The sequence below is a fragment of the Gopherus evgoodei genome, chromosome 1 (assembly GCF_007399415.2).
Source record: "Gopherus evgoodei ecotype Sinaloan lineage chromosome 1, rGopEvg1_v1.p, whole genome shotgun sequence".
Lineage (NCBI taxonomy): Eukaryota > Metazoa > Chordata > Testudines > Testudinidae > Gopherus > Gopherus evgoodei.
The window spans coordinates 244,671,103-244,698,100 of record NC_044322.1 but is presented as its reverse complement, the minus strand read 5'-3'; the positions used below and the strand labels follow the sequence as shown (position 1 = coordinate 244,698,100).

The window sequence follows — 26,998 nt, the reverse complement described above, 5'->3', positions numbered from 1 at the left end:
TACTTCCATTTGTGTGTTTTAAATCTGCTGCCTATTAATTTCATTGGGTGACCCCTAGTTCTTGTGTTATGTGAAAGAGTAAATAACACTTCCTTATTTACTTTCTCCACTCCAGTCATGATTTTATAGACCTCTATCATATCCCCGTCCCTTAGTAGTCTCATTTCTAAGCTGAAAAGTCCCAGTCTTTTTAATTTCTCCTCATACAGAAGCTGTTCCATATCTGCAATAATTTTTGTTGCCCATTTCTGTACTTTTTTCAGTTCTAATGTATCTTTTTTGAGATGAGGCGACCAGAACTGCATGTGGTATTCAAGGTATGGGCATACCATGGATTTATATAGAGGCATTATGATATTTTTTTGTCTTACTATCTATTCTTTTCCTAATGGTTCCTAACACTCTGTTAGCTTTTGTGACTGCTGCTGCATATTGAACAGATGTTTTCAGAAAACTATCCACAATGCCTCCAAGATCTTTCTTCAGTGGTAACAGCTAATTTAGAATCCATCATTTTGTATGTATAGTTGGGATTATATTTTCCAGTGTGCATTACTTTGCATGTATCAAGACTTAATTTTCTCTACCATTTTTGCCCAGTCACAGTTTTGTGAGATCCCTTTTTAATTCTTTGCAGTCTGCTTTGGACTTACCTAGTTTGAGTAATTTTGTATTGTGTGCAAAGTATGCCACTTCACTCTTTACCCCTTTTTTTCCAGATCATTTATGACTATGTTGAACAGCACTGGTTCCAGTACAGACCTCTGGGGGAAACCACTATTTACTTCTCTCTGTTCTGAAAACTGACCATTTACTCCTACCCATTGTTTCCTGCATTTTAATCAGTTACTGATCCATGAGGGAACCTTCCTTCTTATCTCATGACTGCTTACTGAGCTTAAGAGCCTTTGGTGAGGGATCTTGTCAAAGGTTTTCTGAAAGTCTAGTTCACTACATTTACTGGATCACCCTTATTCTCATGCTTGTTGACCCCCTCAATGAATTCTAATAGATTGGTGAGGTATGATTTCCCTTTACAAAAGCCAAGTTGACTCTTCCCCAACAAATCGTGTTCATCTATGTGTTTGATAATTCTGTTATTTACTATACTTTCAACCAGTTTGCCTGGTACTGAAGTTAGGCTCGCTGGCCTGTAATTGCTGGGATCACCTCTGGAGCCTTTTATAAAAAATGGTGTCATTTTACCTATCATTGGGTACAGAAGCTGATTTAAATACCATACATACTACACTTAGTAGTTCTGCAATTTCATATTTGAGTTCCTTCAGAACTTCTGGGTGAATACCATCTGGTCCTGGTGACTTATTACTGTTTAAATTAACAATTAAATTTATCAGTGAGAACTGGAAATCAAGGTATTGTGAAGTCATCTGAAAATATCACCGTCACAGATCCGTTCTCTTGCATGTGTGTGAGTCAAAGAGTGACTGCTAAAGTAGTTTCCACAGACAGCAAATTGAAACTTATCCAACTCTCTCTGCCCTTTAAGGTTCATCCATCTCTAAAATATATACCAAAGCTGATCTACGTAGGGATGGGGCACAGTCTGGTTAAAGCACTGGGTGGGGAATCACAAGACCTGGATTCCAGTCCCAGATATTCCACAGACTTGTTTTTCATTGGCCTTAGATTTCCAAAAGGGTCTCTAGTTTTGGGTGCCTCAGCAGCTGAGTAAGACAACTTAACCCATATAGGGCCAAGCCAGTTGAAGCCAGTGGGAAATGTGGGTGCTCAATGCACTGAAAATCAGGTCCTTAGTTGTCTAAAGTAGAATACCAAAAAAAGTGAGGCACTCAAAACAAAATGCCATTTTGTAAATTTGACACTTAACTAGTTTGTTCCTCACTCCCCCGCCACCCCCCATCTGTAAAATAGGGATCATACCCACCTCCCAGCAATGCTGTGGAACTGACTTCATTAATCTTTATTAAACATTGTGTGGTCCTTGATGGGAAAGTGCTATTGAATTACAAAATTTTATTCATATTAATTATTATTTTTCCAGTTTGCTTTTCACTAACAGAGCATTTTGGTTTGCAGATTTCCTGCCATCAGTGAAGAACCTCTTCGGAAATCCAGTTTACTTTCTATATTTATGTGCAAGCATCATTCAGTTCAATTCTTTAATTGGCATGGTAACATATAAACCAAAATATATTGAGCAACAGTATGGGCAATCATCCTCAAAAACGAATTTTGTTATAGGTATGTTAAGTCAACTTCTTGGCGCCTTAAAAATGGAAACCTTTCAGATTGCCGACTGGTACACAAAAATGGGCAAAAAAAGCTTCTGAAGACTACTTTCTGCTCCCCTTGTAAAAATTTTAAATACCAGATGCTGAACATGAATCTGTTTTATCATTGGATTTAGCATTTAATTAACTCTGAGTTTAAGTGTATGCAAGAGCTGCTGCAAGGGATTGTTGAGATTGCTGGTTTACTTACTCTTCTTCCAGAAAATATAAAAGAAAAATATCAAGCAATCACAAGAAAATAACTTAAATCAGGAATTAATTTTAAAATAATTTCTGTAAATATATATTTATTAGTATTGCTCACTTCCTGACTTCCCATTCCAACAAACTGAGCACCAGTTCAGAAAGTGGGATAGGGACCTGTCACGGGGTGACTCACCACACTGGTGCCTCCTGCTGGGTGTTTTGGGAATTAGCTCAGCCTCAGTGGGTGCACCCTTATGCGGTGGTGGCTCTCCTGCCCTTACCTCCATTTGAAGACCCCTTACGGCTCCTTCCTCTCAGCATCTGTTTTGTGGCACAGCCCTCCCTCCATGCCACCATCCAGTTTCCCCCTCTTCTGGGGGACTCCTCCAGCAAGAGTCCAGCCACTCCTCATAGCAGCTTGGCCATCCATAGCCAGGCTGCTCCTTCAGTGAGGGGGACCCAGGCCCGCCCACTACTCCAGGTCCCGGCTCAGGGACCCTGCCAACAGCAGCTTCCTGCTGCCTCTTCCTTCCAGGTCTCTGTCTCTATTCTCTGAGCCACTTCCCCATAGCCTCTGTTCCTTCTGCTCCTTCCTCTGGCTCCAGCTCCTTTGCCCTCTTCCCAGGGCCTCAAGCATGTAAGTCCTGGCAACCTGCCAGGAGCCCTCTAGGAAGCCAGTCTTCTCCCTAGGGCTTCTTGCAGCAGACAAACCTGCTCAGTGAATTCATACAGTTTCCTATAAAGATGAATGTTTAAAGAAACATGCAATTAAAATATATATCACAATGCTTCCTAATTCAGTGGCAAACATATCATTTGTACAAGCTATACAGTGAAAGTATTACTTGTATGTATGCAGTAAACCTCTGAGCAATATAGATCTATGGAAAATATTGACTTGCATATCATATATATCACTGTTTTCTACTGGATTGATTAAGATCTATTCTAATAATTAATAGGCCATCTAGTGGCTGTCTTCTAAGCCTACTTAACAAAAACAATGAGGAGTCCGGTGTCACTTTAAAAACTAACAGATGTATTTGAGCATAAGCTTTTCGTGGGTAAAAAACCCCACTTCTTCAGATGCATGGAGTGAAAATTACAGATGCAGGCATTATTATACTGACACATGAAGAGAAGGGAGTTACCTAACAGTGGTTCGAGCATTGGCCTGCTAAACCCAGGGTTGTAAGTTCAATCCTTGAGGGACGCCACTTTGGGATCCAGGGCAAAATCAGTACTTTGGTCCTGCTAGTGAAGGCAGGGGGCTGGACTCGATGACCTTTCGAGGTCCCTTCCAGTTCTAGGAGATAGGTCTATCTCCAATTATGAAAAAAAAAAAAAAAAAGAGGAGAACCAGTGTGGACAAGGCCAATTCAATCAGGGTGGATGTGGTCCACTCCCAATACTTGATGAGGAGGTGTCAATGCTAGGAGAGGGAAAGTTGCTTCTGTCATGAGCCAGCCACTCCCAGTCCCTATTCAAGACTGCATTAATGGTGTTAAATTTTCAAATGAATTTTAGATTTGCAGTTTCTCTTTGAAGTCTGTTTTTAAAGTTTTTTTGTTCAAGTATGGCTACTTTAAAATCTATTACAGAATGTCCAGGGAGATTGAAGTGTTCTCCTACTGGCTTTTGTATGTTACCATTCCCAATGTCTGATTTGTGTCCATTTATTCTTTTACATAGAGACTGTCCAGTTTGGCCAATGTATATGGCAGAGGGGCATTGCTGGCACATGATGGCATATATGTAGCATTAGTAGATGTGCAGGTGAATGAGACCCTGATGGTGTGGCTGATGTGGTTGGGTCCTCTGATGGTGTCGCTATAGTAGATATGGAGACAGACTAGGCAATGAGGTTTGATACAGAGATTGGTTCCTGGTTTAGTGTTTCTGTGGTGTGGTGTGTAGTTGCTGGTGAGTATTTGCTTCAGGTTTCGGGGCTGTCTGTAAGCGAGGACTGCCTGTCTCCCGAGGCCTGTGAGAGTGAGGGGTCGTTTTCCAGGATAGGTTGTAGTTTGCTGCTGATGTGCTGGAGAGGTTTTAGCTAGGGGCTGTATGTGATGGCCAGTGGTGTTCTGTTATTTTCCTTGTTGGGCCTGTCCTGTAGTAGGTGACTTCTAGGTACTTGTCTCACTCTGTTAATCTGTTTCCTCACTTCCCCAGGTGGGTATTGTAGTTTTAAGAATGCTTGATAAAGATCTTGTAGGTGTTTGTCTCTGTCTGAGGAATTGGAGCAAGTTCGGTTGTATCTTAGGGATTGGCTGTAGAGACAATGAATCGTGTGATGTGTCGTGGATGGAAGCTGGAGGCATGTAGGTAAGTATAGTGGTCAGTAGGTTTCCGGTATAGGGTGGTGTTTATGTGACCGTCACTGTAGTGTTCAGGAAGTGGATTTCTTGTGTGGACTGGTCCAGGCTGAGGTTGATGGCGGGGTGGAAATTGTTGAAATCAAGGTGGAATTCTTCAAGGGCCTCCTTCCCATGGGTCTATATGATGAAGATGTCATCAATGTAGTGCAAGTAGAGGGAGCGGTACTAGGGGACGAGAGCTGAGGAAGAGCTGTTCTAAATCAGCCATAAAAATGTTGGCATACTGTGGGGCCATGTGGGTACCCATAGCAGTACTGGTGACTTGAAGGTATAAGTTGTCCCCAAATCTCAAATGATTGTGGGTGAGGAAAAAGTCACAAAGCTCAGCCACTAAGCCTATTTTGTTACTTATGCACAATTCAAACCAAAATATATGAAAGAAACTGAATGAATAGGATTCTGATGTATGTAAAAGCAGGTATGTTGGGTTTAAAAGTTGTGAACCATTTTTATTAAATAAATAATTTGAAATAGTTTTTTAAAAACCCCTAACGATCTCATCCCAAACTTGAACTATTGCATGATTTTTTTTTTAATTTGCTTCTGTTTGTAAAAACAGTTTCAGGTCAGTATCACTAGATGTCAGTGTTATGTAATGGCTATAAAATAGAAAACCCTTTAAAAGGAAAAAAGACTTGATATATGGTAACTTAGGTTACAACTGAGAAATAATGTGCTGTGGAAAATTTACCCTGTGGATTTCACCTTTGTTTATTTATCAGTGATCTCTTATGATGCTGTCTTTACAGTTTGTTGAATGTTTTTGAAAGTATTGAATAGCTCTTTGGTCTTGATCTTCCATTTTGTCTGAGCTCTGCTTGATGCAGGACCCAAGTAGGTGAGCGTCAAAGATGGCCTGTGCCATCTTTACATTCCCCTAGTCTTGAGGCTGCTTATCCAGCCCCTGATGTAAATTAGAGCAACTTCAGAGTTCTTCTTACTTTCACCTTGTTGCAACAAGCCCCCTAAAGGGCTATTCTGGCAGCGGAGACTGTAGTCAAGTTCAGAGGTGCACCAGCCATGCTCTAACATACCATTTATACGAGGAACCATGAAAGCATGACTTAGGGATGGCCCCATTCCACCTCGGGATTTCCCAATAAACCAGTTCCACTGTTGAGCTATAGCAGACAAGTGGGAAGATCTGGTCCTTTGTCTGTTGACTGTGTGCAATCTGTTTTTTGTGAGTATTAAAAATTCAAATTGTGTTGGTTAGGTTCAGGTGACAGGTTTGAATGGTATGTTTCCATTCCACGAACAATGAATGTGAAACCACTTAGGATTAATATCCATGTGACAATTGTAGGCCATTGTCTAAGACAGGGGTCGGCAATCTTTCAGAAGTGGTGTACCAAATCTTCATTTATTCACTCTAATTTAAGGTTTTGCGTGCCAATAATACATTTTAATGTTTTTAGAAGGTCTCTTTCTATAAGTCTATAATAAATAACTAAACTATTGTTGTATGTAAAGTAAATAAGGCTTTTAAAATGTTTGAAAAGCTTCATTTAAAATTAAATTAAAATGAAGAGCCCCTCGGACCGGTGGCCAGGACCTGGGCAGCATGAGTGCCACTGAAAATCAACTCGCGTGCCGCCTTCGGCACCTGTGCCATAGGTTGCCTACCTCTGGTCTAAGAGGAGATTAGGGAATTCTCAATAATAATACCTTAAACTAAAAACATATGAATGGCAAGATATTTAATTCAGAGCTGGTGATCATATTTTTAAGTGAATATTATTAATGAGTACCTAAGAACATAATTTTACCTAAAATAGAAATCTTAGGCTTTAGAAATTAATGCAAATAATTAAACAATGAGGAGGCAAACCTACAAGGTGCCAGTCACCCTCATCTCATTGAAATCAGTCAAGCTGAGGGCACTTGAGTCTCACAGGAGTAGACATCACCCTGCAGGAATGAGCTACAGGATAAAAAAAATTTCTAGACCCTAATTTCAATATATTTGTTTAAAGGTATGGTAATAACATTAATAGAATTTGAGTTAATGCTGTGATAAACCTACCACAAACATATTGACATTGAGGCAAACATGAAGGTCTTAAGAATTTGGTAGATCATTACCTAGGCCAAGCCTTAGATGTCCTTAATATTGCTACTGCTAATCTGCCAAAAATGTACCATGTAATGTTTAAATAAATACAAAATATTAAATAGTGTTGCAGCATTGTCAGAGAGAGGTTCAGAAATTGGAGAAGATTAAAGAAACTTCCAGAAAATGAAGATACTTCATGTACTTTTAAAAATTATTTAAATAATCCTTTATTTAAAAAATTAGAAAATGAATGGACTTAAAAACCTCAATTAATGTGCTGCCATTTTTGTATGCTTGCTTCAGTGCATTATAGTGTAATGAGGATCTCTGTTGTACCAGAAGGAGACTGGTTTTTATTATAAGTATTTATTTTTTTGGTGAGTGTTAACTATTTTGTCTGACAATAATATGTTTTCATAGAGAAGAAAGATGGGAAAATGAAATGATACAAATAAAATAACTTGGTACCTGCCATAGTTTTAAAAGAGCTGGCTGAGGAGCTCACTGGACCATTCATGTTGATTTCCAATAAGTCTTGGAGCACTGGGAAAGTTCAAGATGACTGGAAGAAAGCTAATGTTGTGCCAGTTTTTAAAAAGGGTAAATGGGATGACTCAGGTAATTATGGGTCTGTCAGTCAGACATCAATCCTGGGCAAGATGATGAGTAGCTGATATGGGAGACAGTTACTAACTAGAACTAAAGGAGGGTAATATAATTACTGCAAACAAACATGGGTTTATGGAAAATAGATCCTGTCACACTAACTTGATAACTTTTTTTTATGAGATTACAAGTTTGGTTGATAAAAGTAATAGTGTTAACGTAATATACTTAGATTTCTGTAAAGTATTTGACTTGGTATCATATGACAATTTGATTAAAAACCTAAAATTAACATGGCACACATTAAATGGATTAAAAGCTAGCTAACTGATGGGTCAAAATAAATCTTTAAACGGGAAACCATCATTGAGTGTGGCTGTTTCCAGTGGGGGTCCTGAAGAGGTTGTGTTTTGGCTCTGTGCTATTTAACATTTTTATCAGTGACCAGAAAGAAAACATAAAATCATCGCGGATAAAGTTTGCAGATGACACAAAAACTGGGGGGGGGGAGTGGTAAATAATGAAGAGGACAGGTCACTAATACAGAGCAATCTGGATCGCTTGGTAAACTGGGTACAAGCAAACTGTATGTATTTTAATACAGCTAAATGTAAATGTTGGAACAAAGAATGTAGACCATACTTTCAGGATGGGAGACTCTATCCTTGGAAGCAGAGACTCTGAAGAGATTTGGGGGTTGTAGTGGATAATCAACTGAACATGAGCTGAACAATGTGGCCAAAAGAGCTAATGCCATCTTGGGATGCATAAAGAGAGTAGGAATAGAGAGGTTATTTTATCTCTGTATTTGGCAGTGGTGCAACTACTACTGAAATATTGTGTCTGGTTCTTCCTACAATTCAAGAAGGATGTTGACAAATTGGTGAGGGTTCAGAGAAAATACAGGAGACTGATTAAAAGATTAGAAAATACTCCTTATAGTGGTAGACTCAATCTATTTAGTTTAACAAAGAGAAGTATAAGGAGTGCCTTGATTACAGTCTATAAATATCTACGTGGGGAACAAATATTTAGTGATGAGCTCTTCAATCCAGCAGAGACAGGTATAACATGATCCAATGGCTGCAAATTGAAGCTGGACAAATTCAAACTGGAAATAAGGTATAATTTTTAACAATCAGAGTAATTAACCATTGGGACAGTTTAGAAAAATTCATGGTGGATTCTCCATTACTGACAATTTTTGAATTAAGATTGGAATTACTTTGGGGAAGTTCTATGGCCTGTGTCATACTGGAGGTCAGTGTCAATGATCCTAATGGTCTCTTCTGGCCTTAGACTCTATGAATCTAGAGTATTCATTTAACCACACCTCCTTTTGTCACACTGTTGGGTTCCTATTACAGAAATATCTGATCTGCCATACAGAATAAAATACTGGATTTTTTCCCTTATAAGTTAGGTAGTCCAAAATAAGCATGGCCATCACAGTGAAATGCTTCTATAGTATATTGAGTTATTCATGGGTGAGAATATCTGTTAAGGTATCTTCTAACATCCTGTTATGAGTTTTCCAATTTATCCTGTTTTACATTATACAAAGTTTAGCATGGACTGAGGCCCATTACAGAAACAGAAATATAATAATAACTAGTAGCCATCTAGCACTTTACATCAAATGGTCTGTATTGCAGTCCATTTGACATGATGATTTTGCACCATAAATGAATCAGTTTGCAAGAAAATGATCAACAATGACTAGCTGATGCTGTACACTTTTAATGTTAATGTTGCAGCTGTAGATGGGATTGGGGGGTTGTCATTCAGACAGTTGCCAAATGTTCATTTTGTGGGCTCCCTTAGCAAATATGGCTGGGCATAGCAGCCCTCCTAGTTCAAGCTTACATGTATACTAATTTTTCTCATTTGTTTATAGGTCTTATCAACATTCCTGCTGTGGCCTTTGGGATATTCTCAGGAGGACTGATCATGAAAAAATTCCGGATTAATGTTTTGGGGGCTGCAAAGCTGTCCTTGGGATCATCCTTCTTTGGTTACCTCTTGCTACTTTCATTATTTGCAATGGGCTGTGAGAACTCAGATGTGGCAGGACTGACGGTGTCTTATGAAGGGTATGTTGGAAAGAGCAACGTTGAGTGCAAAGTTCCATTTTAAAGCAACCTGCTTCTTCAAAGTATTCCACATATTCCATGAATATACTCACCAGGGATCTAATCTAATCTAATCCAAAGCAACTTTCCATTGACTTCAGCAAGATCTGGAGAAGAGCCCAGAATTCCCTCTGTAATTATTTTTAGCACCCAAGCCCTTATTCTTCTCTATGCAAGTTATTCCTGTGTAGATGAATTGAAATTCATGGCATTTCCTGTGAGTTCTCTGATTGGGGAGTGGAGCTGTGCTGCTCCTCACAAAAGGCCCTTTTAATCCACAGATCCCTGGAGAGCTGAAGAGCTCAATGAGCCAAGAGGCATCTGTATCTATGTTCCTTGCCTCTATCTGCCGCTGAATACCCCTGGACTCTCTAATGCTCTCTGGACATGCCTGTGGTAGGGTTCCCCCTAGCAGGACCACTGTAGAAAACCCTTCAAGGTGGAGATTTAAACTGCAGAGGGTGAAATAGTGCAGGTTAATCATCACTTTGGGTATGTCTACACTACGGGATTATTCCGATTTTACAGAAACCCTTTTTTTTAAAAAACAGGTTGTATAAAGTCGAGTGCACGTGGCCACACTAAGCACATTAATTCGGCGGTGTGCGTCCATGTACCAAGGCTGGCGTCGATTTCCAGAGCATTGCACTGTGGGTAGCTATCCCTAGCTATCGCATAGTTCCCGCAGTCTCCCCCGCCCATTGGAATTCTGGGTTGAGATCCCAATGCATGATGGGGCGAAAAAAGTGTCGCGGGTGATTCTGGGTAAATGTCGTTATTCAAGCCTTCCTCCGTGAAAGCAACAGCAGACAATCATTTTGTGCCCTTTTTCCCTGGATTGCCCTGGCAGATGCCATAGCATGGCAACCATGGAGCCCGTTTAGCCTTTTGTCACTGTCACCGTATGTGTACTGGATGCTGCTGACAGATGTGGTACTGCAGTGCTGCACAGCAGCATTCATTCACCTTTGCAAGGTAGCAGAGATGGTTACCTGCCCTATATCACTGTCTGCAATTGGAAATTGGCGATGATGGTTTTCAATCCTTTTGTACCGTCTGCCGGGAATGACCAGGAGTCATTCCCATTTTTGCCCAGGCGCCCCCGGCCGACTTCACCGAGGCCAGCCAGGAGCACTCACAGGATGATAAGGATGGTTTCCAACCCTTTTGTACTGTCTGCCATCAGGAAAGGAAGGAGAAGGGATGCTGCTGTTCAGCGCCGCAGCACCATTTCTACCAGCAGCATGCAGTAGACATACAGTGACATTGAAAAAAGGCGAGAAATGATTTTTTTCTCTTTTCTTTCACAGGGGAGGGGGGGCAGTACATTTACGGCATATACCCTGAACTGCCCTGGACAATGCTTTTGACCCTTCAGGCACTGAGAGCTCAGTCAAGAATGCAAATGCTTTTCGGAGACTGCGGGGACTGTGGGATAGCTGTAGATTTCAGTCCCCCTTCTCTCCCTCCATGAGCGTCCATTTGATTCTTTGGCTTTCTGTTACACTTGTCACGCAGCACTGTGTTGAGTCCCTACTGTGGCCTCTGTCTGGAGATTTTTTTCAAATGCTTTGGCATTTCGTCTTCTGGAACAGAACTCTGAAAGAACAGATTTGTCTCCCCATAAAGTGATCAGATCCAGTATCTCCCGTACAGTCTATGCTGATCAGTGCTCCACGCTGGGCAAACAGGAAATGAAATTGAAAAGTTCGTGGGGCTTTTTCCGTCTACCTGGTCAGTGCATCTGACTCCAGATTGCTGTCCAGAACGGGCACAATGGTGCACTGTGGAATAGCTCCCGGAGGCCAATACCATCAAATTGCGGCCACACTAACCCTAATCCGAAATGGCAATACCGATTTGAGCTCTACTCCCCTCGTCGGGGAGGAGTACAGATATCGATATTAAGTGCCCTTTGTATTGAAATAAAGGGCTTCGTTGTGTGAACGGGTGCAGGGTTACTTCGATTTAACGCTGCTAAATTTGGTATAAATGCATAGTGTAGACCAGGCCTCTGAGTGAAATCCTGACCCCACTGAAGTAAATGGAAGTTTTGCCATTGACTTCACGGGGCCAAGATTTCATACTCTGCAGTAATCTATACCAGTTTCCCCAACAGATTTTGATAGACGAATCCAATGGTACTTGACTAGTTGTCACTCCCATGAAACTCTGCTGATTCCCCACCTCCAAGAGCCCTTCATGGGACAAAGATGGAAAGAGTCAGCACAGTACCTGGAAGTGGTTGCATTCCCACTTTTCACACCATTGCAGTCGAGATCTGCAGGCACAAGTTTCCTTAGGCTTGCGGCAGCAGAGGTGACCCCAGTGACTTTCTGGATGGGCTTTCTGTGCTTGCTTCTGCAGCCACTCCATGAGTGATGCTCCCATTGAGGTCAAAGGAAGATCTGTAGATTGAGTGGCTGAAGGGTCAGGTCCTCAACTTAGATCAATCTATCTGTGATCACTTTCCCTCACTTTCCCGCCTCTTTTTCAATAGCTTTTCGGTAGGGATGATTTTTCCCCTTTGCCATCAGAGTGACCAATGTTCTGAGCATTTGGGTCCAATTTTGTTTAATTGAATTGTGCCCCAGATGTTTCAGATGAATATTTTAGAAAATAAAAACAATACATGAGAACACTAGCTAACAATGCCCCTTTAATAAAACATATGCTGTATTTTAATAGGCATGTCATATTGTAGAATACTGTTTGATTGCAGAGAGGAAACATTTGTAAAGGGAAGTAGAAAGAAAACAGTTCAGTAGACTAAAGATACAAGGCTACACTCAGGTGCATCTTCCTGAAAATATAGCCCATGGTTTGAAGACATTTCTACTTAAAGCTGCTGAGAAACTGCATTTCATTTTGTTTCTGAGGTTTATTTTGGTTTTTTGTCAGAACGAAACAGGTCTCTAGCTATGAAGAGACCCTCTTTTCTGAGTGCAATTCAGGATGCATATGTTCAAAAAATGAATGGGATCCTATATGTGGGGAAAATGGAATCACCTACGTGTCGGCGTGTCTTGCTGGTTGCAAAACATCCAATGGAAGCGGAAAAACCTCTGTAAGAAACTTTTCTATCATCATTTATGATGCTTTGGTCTGTCTTAGCCTAGCTAGCTTTGTTACGGCAAATGAATTGCGATTTTTTTAAAAGTAGGGATCTATGAGTTTCCTTAAGTTCCTTGGTTTTCAGCAATGTGCTACAGAAGATAGGAACTTTCTAGGGTGTGCTTTTTTGTTTTTTCATGGAAAATTTTCTGTTTTTCATAAAATGAAAACATGAACATTGAAAATGTAATTGTATTTGGAAAAAAAATGTTTTTTAGTTGTCAAAACCATTATCAGTTTGAGGGTTTTAAACAAAAACCTGAAATATTTTGTCAATAATTGGACATATCTTTGAAAATGTCTGTTTCAAGAAAAAATACTTTTTTAAAACAAAAAAAAATAATTTTTCAACAGAAAATTTTTGACTAACTCTAATTTTGGATTGCACATAGAGATTTTGACTGTCCAAGAGTCTGGAAAAATACAGTAAACAATATTGTAACATTTTAGGTGGTCATTTTTCCCTTACTCCTCTGCTATACATAGTATATCTCAATAAACATACACTTTTACCTGCTATATTCCAGGTATTTTATAATTGCAGCTGTGTGGGAATTACAGCGTCTCCATCAAGAAGCTCCTCAGCGGTGATGGGAGCATGTCAAAAAGGAAATGAATGTCCAAAAATGTTTCTGTATTTTCTGGTAATATCAGTCATCACTTCATATACTTTGTCAATAGGTGGTACACCTGGATATATACTACTTCTAAGGTAAATAGAGATAATTCCTTTTACTGGCAAATGTTTTCAAAGGGATTTGATATTAAAATCCATTTTCTGTCTTCATTCATAATACTGAGTGTCCTTTGCAACTAGTCTTAAAGGCAGTGGAAAGAGGATTTCAGAAGGTTTTTTAACCATTAAAAAGCTTCCTGATGAATTGATGTATAGCAATATAAATGCTACCCGTTAAGCTACATTGTGCTTCTGATTAGATGATACAAATAGCTTCAGATCTAGGTTTACCATCAGCATACATATGCTCACTTTCACTCTGGTCCTGATTCTCATTTACACCAAGGCCACTTCTTATAGCTCTGGTAGTAGAAACTTACATTAACTTTAAATGCCCTTTAAACAGCAAGAATGGTGGCAAAGGATCTTAGTGTATCAGAGAACCAAGCCTTGTGTGTATGCATAGTCAGTCAAATGTTCATAGGTACTGAGTACCCCAAAAAGCCATTGATTTAAGTGTGTGTGTCTGTATTAAATCATTACAAAAGAACCTAGAGACAGACTAAAACCAAACCAGAAGCTGAAAATTCACTCTGATCCGCCCCTTAGGATTCATGGCAAATTAGTGATTCCAGATTATCAGTTAAAACTCTTGTATGCAACATAACAAAGTAGAATTGATCTGAGATTTTTTTTCTATTGTGTCAATAACTGCCTTTCACAGAGACAGTCACATGTTCTAGGGGACCAGTGGCACTATGACTTATCCAGTACTGAATAGAGGCTTGCAAGCAAATTTTCAGAAAATATATAGGGGATATAATATGATCTGTATATAATCTTGATTTGTTCAGCTTCAGTCTGCTCTCTCTGACTTCCAAAAAACCTACGTTTTAGGCATCAGTCTCACTGCCTCTTGAAAAGCTTTTCCTCCTCAGTTCCTTTGGCCAGACTCCCTTCAACTTCCCTTGCCTAGCTTCCAAAATGCAAAAAAATAACATCTAGGTAACTGAGAGTGTGGAGGGCGTCAGATTGTATTTCAAATTGTCCTGACTTCTGAAAGAACTCATCTGACATATACCCTTTCTTACTGCAAGAGCTTAAGTATCATCCTGAACAGACAGGGCTAAAGCTGGAAATACTCTGAATATTGGGCTTTATGCAAAAATGCCACCCTGAGATACTGAAGTAACATAATTTCAAGTGTGATTCCAGCATAATCGCAGATATACCGGTATTTTTCCAGTGGAATATTGGAGCTTGCAAAAGAACTACTTCAACCCCTTTTGGTTTCTTTCACTGCAGGAAGTAACTTTGACAAAGCACAATCTTATCATAACATATTTGAGTTCTCCTTACTCATGCAAATCATCCCTTTTCAGTTCATGCAATCACTCACATCTAAAATTTTGCAGCGCTGGTTGTTACAGCTGTATTAGTACAGCTGTATAGGGCCAGCGCTGCAGAGTGGCCACACTTACAGCAACCAGCGCTGCAAGTGGTGTTAGATGTGGCCACACTGCAGCGCTGTTGGGCGGCTTCAAGGGGGGTTCCGGGACCGAGAGAGCAAACCGGGAAAGGAAACCAGCTTCGCCGCGGTTTGCTCTCTCGGTCCCGGAGCCAGCCAGCAAACCGCGGGGAAGGAGACCTGCTTGCTCGGGGTTCCGGGACCGAGAGAGCAAACCGCGGCGAAGCTGGTTTCCTTTCCCGGTTTGCTCTCTCGGTCCCGGAACCCCGAGCAAGCAGGTCTCCTTCCCCGCGGTTTGCTGGCTGGCTCCGGGACCGAGAGAGCAAACCGCGGCGTTCCCGGTTTGCTCTCTCGGTCCCGGAACCCCGAGCAAGCAGGTCTCCTTCCCCGCGGTTTGCTGGCTGGCTCCGGGACCGAGAGAGCAAACCGCGGCGTTCCCGGTTTGCTCTCTCGGTCCCGGAACCCCGAGCAAGCAGGTCTCCTTCCCCGCGGTTTGCTGGCTGGCTCCGGGACCGAGAGAGCAAACCGGGAAAGGAAACCAGCTTGATTACCAGAGGCTTCCTCCTTCCACGGAGGTCAAGAAAAGCGCTGGTGAGTGTCTACATTGCATTACCAGCGCTGGATCACCAGCGCTGGATCCTCTACACCCGAGACAAAACGGGAGTACGGCCAGCGCTGCAAACAGGGAGTTGCAGCGCTGGTGATGCCCTGCAGATGTGGACACTCTCAAAGTTGCAGCGCTGTAACTCCCTCACCAGCGCTGCAACTTTCTGATGTAGACAAGCCCTCACTTGAATAATGATTGCCCATACAAGTGAGGCTTGATGGCTCATGATTTTGTCTGAAATCTTGAAATTAGGGCTGTCAATTAATCAGTTAACTCAAGTGATTAACTAAAAACAAAGTTAATCACAATTAAAAAAATTAATCACGATTAAACACACTGTTAAACAATAGAATACCAATTGAAATTTATTAAATATTTTTGGATGTTTTTCTACATTTTCAAATATATTGATTTTTATTACAACACAGAATACAAAGTGTACAGTACTCATTTTATATTATTATTTTATTACAAATATTTGCACCGTAAAAATGATAAAAGAAATAGTATTTTTCAATTCACTTCATACAAGCACTGCAGTGCAATCTCTTTATTGTGAAAGTGTAATTTACAAATGTAGATTTTTTCTGTTACATAACTGCTCTCAAAAACGAAACAATGTAAATCTTTAGAGCCTACAAGTCCACTCAGTCCTGCTTCTTGTTCAGCTAATTGCTAAGACAAACAAGTTTGTTTACATTTACAGGAGATGCTGCTGCCTGCTTCTTATTTACAATGTCACCTCGATTTCAGTAAGGCATTTGACACGGTTCCACATGGGGAATTATTAGTTAAATTGGAAAAGATGGTGATCAGTATGAAAACTGAAAGGTGGATAAGGAACTGGTTAAAGGGGAGACTACAACAGGTCGTACTGAAAGGTGAACTGTCAGGCTGGAAGGAGGTTACTAGTGGAGTTCCTCAGGGATCAGTTTTGGGACCAATCGTATTTATCCTTTTTATTACTGACCTTGGCACAAAAAGCAGGAATGTGCTAATAAAGTTTGTGGATGACACAAAGCTGGGAGGTATTGCTAACACAGAGAAGGACCGGGATATCATACAGGAAGATCTGGATGACCTTGTAAACTGGAGTAATAGTAATAGGATGAAATTTAATAATGAAAAAGTGCAAGGTCATGCATTTAGGGATTAATAACAAGAATTTTTGTTATAAATTGGGGACACATCAGTTGGAAGTAATGGAGAAGGAGAAGGACCTCAGAGTATTGGTTGATCACAGGATGACTATGAGCCGCCAATGTGATATGGCTGTTAAAAAAGCTAATGCAATCTTAGGATGCATTAGGGGAGGTATTTCCAGCAAAGATAAGGAGGTGTTAGTACCATTGTACAAGGCACTGGTGAGACCTCACCTGGAATACTGTGTGCAGTTCTAGTCTCCCATGTTTAAGAAGGATGAATTCAAGCTGGAACAGGTTCAGAGATGGGCTACTAGGATGATACGAGGAAAGGAAAACCTGTCTTATGAAAGGAGACTGAAAGAGCTTGGCTTGTTTAGCCTAACCAAAAGAAGGTTGAGGGAGGATATGATTGCTCTTTACAAATATATCAGAGGGATTAATATCAGGAAGGGAGAGGAATTATTTAAGCTTAGTACCAATGTGGACACAAGAACAAATGGATATAAACTGGACACTAGGAAGTTTAGACTTGAAATTAGACGAAGGTTTCTAACCATTAGAGGAGTGAAGTTCTGGAACAGCCTTCCAAGAGGAGTAGTGGGGGCAAAAGACATATCTGGCTTTAAGACTAAACTTGATACGTTTATGGAGGGGATGGTATGATGGGATAGCCTAATTTTGGCAATTAATATAGCAATTGATCTTTGATTATCAGCAGGTCAGTATGCCCAGTGGTCTGTGATGGGATGTTGTATGGGATGGGATCTGAGTTACTGCAGAGAATTCTTTCCTGTCTTGCCCACATGCTCAGGGTTTAACTGATCGCCATATTTGGGGTTGGGAAGGAATTTTCCTCCAGGGCAGATTGGCAGAGGCCCCGGAAGTTTTTTGCTTTCCTCTGCAGCGTGGGGCACGGGTCACTTGCTGGAGGATTCTCTGCAGCTTGAGGTCTTCAAACCACAATTTGAGGACTTCAATAATTCAGAAATAGGTTAGGGGTTTGTTGTGGGAGTGGTGGGTGAGATTCTGTGGCCTGCTTTGTGCAGGAGGTCAGACTAGATGATCATAATGGTCCCTTCTCACCTTAAAGTCTGTGAGTCTATAAGTGAGAACAAGTTTGCATGGCACTTTTGTAGCTGGCATTGCAAGGTATTTATGTGCCAGATATGCTAAGCATTTGTATGCCCCCTCATACTTCAGCCACCATTCCAGAGGACATGCTTCCATGCTCTTGATGCTCGTTAAAAATAATGTGTTAATTAAATTTGTGACTGAGCTGCTTGGGGAGAACTGTATGTCTTCAGCTCTGTATTACCCGCATTCTGCCATATATATCATTTTATAGCAGTCTCGGATGATGACCCAGCACATTTTGTTTTAAGAACACTTTCACAGCAAATTTGACAAAACGCAAAGATATAAAATTAGCTACAGCACTTGACCCAAGGTTTAAGAATCAGAAATGCTTTCCAAAATCTGAGGGAGACGAGGTGTGGAGCATGCTTTCAGAAGTCTTAAAAGAGCAAGACTCAGATGCAGAAACTACAGAACCCAAACCACCAAAAAAGAAAATCAACCTTCTGCTGGTGGCATCTGACTCAGTTGATGAACATGCATCGGTCTGCTTTGGATTGTTATTGAGCAGAACCCGTCATCAGCATGGAAGCATGTCCTATGGAATGGTAGTTGAAGCATGAAGGGACACATGAATCTTTAGCTCATCTGGCACGTAAATATCTTGCGATGCCGGCTACAACAGTGCTATGAGAACACCTGTTCTCACTTTCAGGTGACATTGTAAATGAGAAGTGAGCAGCATTATCTCCTACAAGTTGTAACCAAGTTTGTTTGTCTGAGCGATTGGCTGAACTAGGACTGAACGGACTTGGAGGTTCTAAAGTTTTACAGTGTTTTATTTTTCAGAGCAATTATTTTTATACATAATTCTACATTTGCAAGTTAAACTTTCATTATAAAGAGATTGCACTACAGTACTTGTATGAGGTGGATTGAAAAGTGCCATTTATTTTGTTTTTACAGTGCAAATACTTGTAATCAAAAATAAATATAAAGTGAGCACTGTACACTTTGTATTCTGCGTTGTAACTGAAATCAATTTATTTGAAAATGTACAAAACATCCAAAAATGTTTAAGTAAATGGTATTCCATTATTTTTTAACAACCCATTTAATTTTTTTAATCACATGAGAGCCCTACTTGAAATGTATTGATGATTTCAGGTTCAATGTCACTAAGACCCTGTCTATTCTTGTTTTGTTTGTTTGCACCAGTTTTGTTTCAAACCTGGGTAAACTCCACCAGTACAAGCCCCTTCTTCCAGCAGGACAGCACATCTAAGAGGCGAGTTGCATTTGTGTAGCAACATCATCTGCAAAAAATTCTCAGTACGGAATGAGCAGTGATCATTGTTGGAATGAGTGTAGGAAATATAAAAGCTCAGCGTAATAAATTATTAAGCCACCATTTAAATTTTCAACTCAAAGACATCTATATTTCTACCTGAAGAAGTATTTAGGGAGGATAAAACTCCTCCTGTCAAAGTCAGTTGAAGTTGCCTGGACTCCACACACCTAGAGATTTGCTAACGTGATTTTTCCAATTTCAATTATCTATATGGAACAGTTTTGAAATGCTTTCAGCAATAATTGCAAATTTAAAAAAAACACTTTTCATTTCATAAATCAGAAGATAAAACTTTATGCACAAAACTTTGCATATAATTTGCAAACAGAAAAAGGGACTACATTTATTTTTTAAAAAATCAGTTAATTTAGTTAATTTATTGTGGGCCAGATTCTGATGCCCTCACTCTCTGAGTAATCCCACTGAAACCAATGGGACTAATTGCAAACTACTCAACATGAGTAAGGGCATCAGAATCTGGCCCCTAGAAAATTAATAAAATTAATTCTTTTTACAAAATAAATCAGTTCATTTGTCTGTTCGTGAATCATCTCCAAACATATTTGAATTTTTATGAACTTGCTCTTTATTGTGAAATCATTGAATGATTGGCTTTCCAAGGAAATTTTTATGATCAAAAAATGAGCTTATATTCACAGAATGCAAATATGTGCACTTTAGAAACAAAATTACTGCCCAAGTGAATTTGCAGTTTTCATTCAAGCAACCATTTGCCAATGAATTTTTTTTTTTTTTGGCATTTTCAGCCAACTCTAACATTGAAAGTTGGTTCTGGTACTTGGTGAAATATGAAATGTGAGATCCAAATGTGGTATATGAATGCAGAAGCTAAATCCCTACAAGACTTTAAGATTTTGTGTCATTTGCTTCAAGGGTTTACAGGATTATAATCAGTGAAATGTGCTTATGCCCAGTGACTGATTCATTTATTGTAGTGTTCCTTTAAAGGTATTAGGCTAATTAGAATTGCCAAAGGACTTTAGAAACTACTGAAGTTATGTGACACTAATGAAATGCAGACGGGAGTAATTTAAGTAAAGGCATGCTATTAATAGAGAGCTATAAAGTGAAGAAGGGTCACCCTAAGTTCTCTCTGAACGGACTGGCTTTCATTGCATGGGCAAACACAGATTCTATTGAGGAGCTAGTTCAGGGGTCGGCAACCTTTCAGAAGTGGTGTGCCGAGTCTTCATTTATTCCCTCTAATTTAAGGTTTCGCGTGCCAGTAATACATTTTAACGTTTTTAGAAGGTCTCTTTCTATAAATCTATAATATATAACTAAACTATTGTTGTATGTAAAGTAAATAAGTTTTTTAAACTGTTTAAGAAGCTTCATTTCAAATTAAATTAAAATGCAGGGCCCCTCGGACCGGTGGTCAGGACCTGGGCAGTGTGAGTGCCACCGAAAATCAGCTTGTGTGCTGCCTTTGGCATGAGTACCATAGGTTGCCTACACCTGTACTAGTTAAACAAATGCTCTGATGAAATTTTCAGTCAAATGGGAGCAACTCCTTAATATAAGGAATAATTTAAATAAAGGATAAATTTAAATATAAAGAAGCAGATTTCAGATATCAAATCTCTCTCTCTCTCTCGGTTTCCAGCATCTGAATGGATTAATTTTATTTGTCGATGGTACCTGATTCACTAATTTCTTTCAACCGTTGTCATCATTTATACTAGTACAAAGTGAGTGTAAAAATATGAGACTATTTTACTTTTGCACTGGTGTAAATGACGGCACAAGGGCAGGGCATTAGAGAATCAGGCCTATACATGTGGTTGCTAAGAAACTCTTTTGACTTTGGATACTTAGTTATGTTTTTGATTCAGACCTTTTGTGTCCTTTTGAGGGCCTGATTATTATTTACACTAAGGCTTTTTGAGACTGCTGTGGCTGTGTAAGGGGCCCTGAAAGTGGTCAGTTGGAGCAGTGTAAATGAAGGGCTGTAGTAAATGAGAATTTTCTGAAGAGGCTTTAAAATTATTTTAAAATACCCTTGGAAGGGATGACTTCCTGGAATGTCCTTTCAAGACACTAAATTACTGTTTCTTGCAGTATGTCATTGCTGCCATCCTTAGATAATATTCTGGAAATGGTTTTGAGGAAAATAATGAGTCTTCATAGGTGACTTTCCCCATAGGTGTGGGGAAAGGGATTAATCCTACAAGTAGTTAAACAGTTCCTGAGAAGGGCTGAGCACCACAACCCTTGATTTCAGTGGAATTTGTGTGTACTCTTTAGCTCTCAGGAGGCACCCAGTACCTTGTAGGATTAAACTCCAAAACATTATATTTATCCACAGTACAGATTTAGCTTCAGCCTTCTTTTTGATCTACTTACATATGCTTAACAGGATGGCCAAGACATTAATATATTGTTTTATTAACTACCGTTAACACAAGGAAATGCATGTATCAGGTAGAGCAAAGCATTTTGACACATGCCTAATGTTAAGCACATCAATAATCCTTTTGATTTCAGCGGGACTATTCATATGCTTAAAGTTAAGCCTGTGCTTAAGGTCTTCGCTGGCCAGGGTCAGAATGTTTGTTTTTTTCCTAAGGGCATGGCCCCGCAGTCCTTGTGTCTGCGAAACTCATTTACTTACATCAGAGCTATGTTCATACTACTAGCCATCACTACATTGAGTTCGAAGGCTTTTGAAATGCTTGGCTGTGTGTGTGCAGAACTAATTTCCCACATGCTGTGTGAGTAAGTTGTTCCAGTTTGAAGATGCACTGCTGTCTTCTTAAAATTTTATATTGAAGTTAGATGTAAAGAATTCCTAGGCCTGACTTTCACGTCATCACATTAAATTCATGCCTGTTGTTGTGCTACTGTAATCAATGGCATTATCTCAAAGTAAAACTAGCATAATAGAGTGGAAAATCAAGGCCCTCCATTTGTAATTAATGTTTTATTTCACTTTAACAATCATTTCTTTTTTTTTTAGATGCATTAAACCACAACTAAAATCTTTTGCGCTTGGTATTTATACCTTGGCAATAAGAGTTCTGGGTAAGTTTGGTACTACATTTCATCTTATTTGGATACATTGTAGTACTGTTCTTATTAACTGCTTATGTCAGCAGTGACCTAGATTGTTGTCTAGAATTAATTTTAGCTGCCATGTACATATTTAAATGGTAAAAATATGACAAATATTAGGAATAGAAGAACGGTGAGAGAATTTGTGTTTTGTGAAACCTGTAAAAAAAATTTCCATTTATTATAAAAATGTTAACAAATATTGAAAAAATACACAAAGGCAACAAGGAAACAGCAGCATTATTTCTAGAGCTGTTGTTTTTCATACAACATTAAACCATATCTGAGTTTCCTCTCCCTAACCTAGTTATTCAGAAACGCTATAGCAATTGTCATGGTATAATAACTAGAACAGAATAGAATAGGGCCTCCGTTTCTGCTCAGTCTTTACTCAGACATATTTTCATTGACTGCAGTGAGAATTTGCCTAAATATAGGCCACTGATGTCAAGGGCAGATTTAAAGTCTTTCTACTGGCTTCAATGGGCATTAGAGCTTGATCATATACCCTTTGCTCACATTAAACACCCACTCAAGTCAATGGAAGAGTTAAGTGTGCAAGGAATGCAGGATCTGACTCCTTATTTAAGCAACTGATATGACTGGCTCACATCAGCCTAATATATATAATCAAGTTGTTGTTATTATGAGGAGAGATTAATAAGACTGGAACTTTTCAGCTTGGAAAAGAGATGATTAAGGGGGTGGGATATGCTGGAGGTCTATAAAATCATGGCTGGCGTGGAGAAAATAAATAAGGAAGCGTTATTTACTCCTTCTCATTAACTCAAGAATTAGGGGTCACCAAATGAAATTAATAGTCAGCAGGTTTAAAAGAAACAAAAGGAAGTATTTCTTCACAGAACGCACAGTCAACCTGTGAAACTCTTTGCCAGAGGATGTTGTGGAGGCCAAGACTATAACAGGGTTCAGAAAAGAACTAGATACATTCATGGAGGATAGGTCCATCAATGGCTATTAGTCAGGATGGGCAGGGATCGTGTTTCTAATCTGTGTTTGCCAGAAGCTGGGAATGGGCAACAGGAGATGGATCTCTTGATGATTATCTGCTCTGTTCATTCCCTCTGAAGCACCTGGCACTGGCCACTGTTAGAGACAGGATACTGAGCGAAATGGATCTTTGGTCTGACCTAGTATGGCCATTCTTATGTTCTTATTATTGTGTATCATAACATATAAAATTAATAATATTTTATTCAAAAATCACATTAATGCTCTTTGTTTAATACTTACAGCAGGAGTCCCAGCCCCTGTGTATTTTGGAGTGTCAATAGACACCACATGCTTGAAATGGGGAAGCAAAAGGTGTGGGGGAAGAGGAGCGTGTAGGCTATATGATTCTAATGCATTTAGGTAAGAGATTTGGTGAATTCATTCTTTCACCTCACAGATTTTAATTATGTTTACACACTGAGAGTTAGAGCTGGTAGAAAATTACTGGTCAAAACTTTTTTGGATGGACAGTTGGGTTTTTAATTCAACAAAAATGATCATGGAAGGTATCTGCTTTTTTTGAAAGCAAAACCCCAAAACCAGAAAAATAGGGGGATAGGGAAATGATGGAAAACCAAAAATCTTTTGGTTTGAGGCTATTTGGGGCTGAAACTTTTCAGTTTGGTGCACTTTGTGACAGATATTTATTCACTTCCCCCTCCTTTTTATAGAAAGTTTAAATTTTCTGCAGAAACATCTCTCCCCTCCACCCCTAGTTTTTTTTTAACTACTAGCTCTAGTGCAAACCAGACTGTGGTAGCTAATTGCTGCTGCACATGGAGACAATACAGAGCTGGATCAGAACAAAGCATTATGGTCAGGGAGCCACAAAAGCCTGTAACAAGGTGTGCTAGCTCTTTAAGGACCAGCCTAGGTTCAGGATAGTTACTGATTTCTTCCCAGGACAGACACATTCTCAGACATGTTCTATGGAACAACATCTACAGACTAGAACAGCGAGACATGCTGGGAAATGGGGTTGGTAAAGAAAAGACTTGGAGGAAGCAGGGCTGCTGGTAGATCTCACCACTGAGGACACAAGAAGTTAGGTAAGGAGTAAGTCCTGTTTTGAATAGTCCTATGGAAAGAAATAGAAAGATTAGGAACCTGGCAGGACTCCATTTTCATTTGGGGACTCCAGGTGTTTCTGTAACACAGTAACAAATAATTATAATAGTTCATAATTATTAATAATAAATGCCTGCATCACAGAAATGCCAGTCTTGGTGGTATCTCTGATGAAACTGCCCAGGCTTGAATTGACTGCTGAAGAGATGTAAACATTCCTCTCCCACTGAAGGACTTTGGTAGATTCGCTGTGTGGGAAGCTCGTACTGCCACTGCCTATGCTGTACCTGATATATGGCTAAAACTCAGGGTGTTAAACAGACAAACACCATATTCATTCAGTTTTACCAATTTTTTTGAAATTATAAATGAATCCCTTTCGCAGAGTTCTTTCAGATGTATCTGAGGCATTAATTGTGTATTATCTTAATGGAAGACTGATTGGGGTTCTTCTTTTATAGATACATATATTTGGGATTAACCGTGGTCTTGGGCACCCTGTCCGTTTTCTTGAGTATTGCGGTCCTTTTCATCTTAAAGAAAAGGTATGTTCCACAAGATGAAAACATCACAGCCAATGGAGGGAGAGGAATGGTCTCAGTACAAAACAGGAAAGATAATTTTGTCAATAATGACTATTTAATTCAGACAACCTACTGGGCAGAAAAGGAAACTCGACTTTAGGAAAATGGATTTTTTCAGGGGAATTTTGACCAGCAGAGGGAGTTCCATACAGAAATCCATCATAAGTGAACATGTTTTAGTGGGTGGATGTAACTGAGCATCCATTTTGAAAATGTTCCCCTTTATCCAGCTTTGACTGTAAATACCAAAAATCGTCTTAGAATGTGTATAGGTCTGAAAATACAGTTCAACATTTGTCTTAAAAATATTTGGTGAAATTCACTTTTCTCCACACAAAGCCCGGGTAACAGACTGTTTGCAGAGAATTAAGTGGGCGTTCTGGAGATTCCGTTCACTTCTTAACCTGAAGGCAGGCAGTATGGCTGCCGCAGAGTTCCTCCTCGGCAACTCTTCTGATTTTCAGCTGGAATAGGAGTTGCTGCCCCTTTGTGTGAGGGGCAAGGGGTGGCCTGGAACCCATGGCCCAATCTTAGTGATCTCTTCCACATTAACCTATAAGGAATGGGCCTAGAAATACGCTTCATGGTACACAAGGGACATAGAGACCCCCTTCCATGGATGCTTGTCAATAAATGCCCCATACAACCAACCCAACTGAAACAGTTAAGTGGCGTCTTGGGCTTTCTGTGAGGCTCTCTACACCAGGTCAATTCTATCCATGATGTTTTGACCATTCAGTGTTGTGGTTAGGAATTGCTTCTCAAATTTACTCACACAACCTCTGTTCAATCATGGCATCAATAACAAAAAAGTTGTCACTAGTAAAACCACTACATTGTGGTTCCCTCTGACTCTGCCAAAGGCAATTTGAATTAAAGATACAGCTATTCTATGTTTTAAATGGTTTCTAACTGTTTGCTAACACTCAATAACTGTATAATTCCATACCTTTTTATACAATGTAATAAGCAAGATGATATAACATATATCTGTTTAAAAAACAATGACAAGACCCTTTGGGAATAATAAAATAAATCCTAAGAGCAGCAGTCTTTGTTTATTTCCTTTTATTTATGTGTTTTAATTTATTTAATTCATCAAGGCAGAAATGTGGCAAAGCATCTAGATTCAATTATTTTCTTGGTTTTGGTTATATTTGTTCTTTGATATTTTTATGAATAAGGAGAACCGGTTGAATGTTAATATCCGTGTTGACCATGGAACAAGGTACTCTGACAAGTTTACTGAAAACTCCAGTCAATATCCTTCAAAGGAATAAATGCCTTTAGAGTGCCAAGTGACAGATATTCTTTAGCTCTGGGTCATATTATTTGCAACATAACTCACATCACATGACTGTAAATCACGTGGGAACTGAGTCTCAAGGGCAAATCTGTTAGCTTAGAGTGGTACCATGGCTGGTCAGATTTTACTTCTGAGGGCATTCTGCACCAAAAAAATTAAAATTTTGTGCACAGTATTTTAAAGTTCTGAAAGTTTTATTTGTCAATAAATAAATGCAGAGGCTCCAGCATGGCAGTGGGGAGCACAGGCCACGGGCTGTATGAAGGTGAGGATCACTGTGCAGCCTCCCCACCCCCGGGACATGGACTCAGTGGTGAGGCTGCATGTGACCCTGACCTATCACAAGGCCTGGGTCTGCACCAGGAGCACCAGTATGGGGCGGGCAGGCTCAGCTGGGCAGGATCCAAGTGTGAAGGGGTTCAATGCGGAAGGATCCAGGTTGGGGGGCGAGAGGATTCTGTGTGGGACAATCTGGGTGCAGGCAGCTCAGTGGGGGATCTAGGTGTGGAGGGATCTGGATGCACAGAGGCTCATTGGGGGGGGGTTCCCAGGTGTAGGGGCAATGGGACTCTGCAGGGGGCCTTCCAGATGAAGGTTGTTGGGGCTCAGCAGGGGAATCTAGTTGTGGGGGTCTCAGTGGGGGTGTCTGGGTATAGGAGGTCCAGATGCATGGAGATTGGGTGGAGCAGCTCCCTGTACAGTGACTCCCTTCCCCCACACCCCCGCAGCTGAGGAGCAATGGGGGCAGGAAGCAGAGATTCCTGCAGCTGGGGAAGGTTTCTGGAGGTGGGTCTGACACAGCCCCAGACAGTCTTTGCAGGGGAAGAGGAAGTCCCGTCCTCTCCTGCTTCCAGCCCAGTCGGGATTAGCAGCTGATGCCGG

At 40.2% G+C, this 26,998-nt stretch overlaps 1 protein-coding gene across 3 annotated transcripts in view; it reads left to right on the top strand.

Moving 5' to 3' along the window:
- LOC115639239 (solute carrier organic anion transporter family member 1C1-like) overlaps positions 1 to 25,837 on the top strand; it is a 47,341-nt gene extending 21,504 nt beyond the window's left edge. For 2 of the 3 annotated variants that reach the window (XM_030541728.1, XM_030541726.1), the window contains exons 9-15: positions 2,062 to 2,226; positions 9,400 to 9,595; positions 12,536 to 12,701; positions 13,276 to 13,460; positions 22,050 to 22,114; positions 23,401 to 23,518; positions 24,688 to 25,837. In XM_030541728.1, the coding sequence (XP_030397588.1) occupies positions 2,062 to 2,226; positions 9,400 to 9,595; positions 12,536 to 12,701; positions 13,276 to 13,460; positions 22,050 to 22,114; positions 23,401 to 23,518; positions 24,688 to 24,910 (1,118 nt within the window). In that variant the 3' untranslated portion in view covers positions 24,911 to 25,837. The remainder of the gene's footprint in view (positions 1 to 2,061; positions 2,227 to 9,399; positions 9,596 to 12,535; positions 12,702 to 13,275; positions 13,461 to 22,049; positions 22,115 to 23,400; positions 23,519 to 24,687) is intronic. The other variant, XM_030541738.1, reaches the window with a different exon arrangement.
- The last annotated feature ends 1,161 nt before the right edge of the window (positions 25,838 to 26,998 follow it).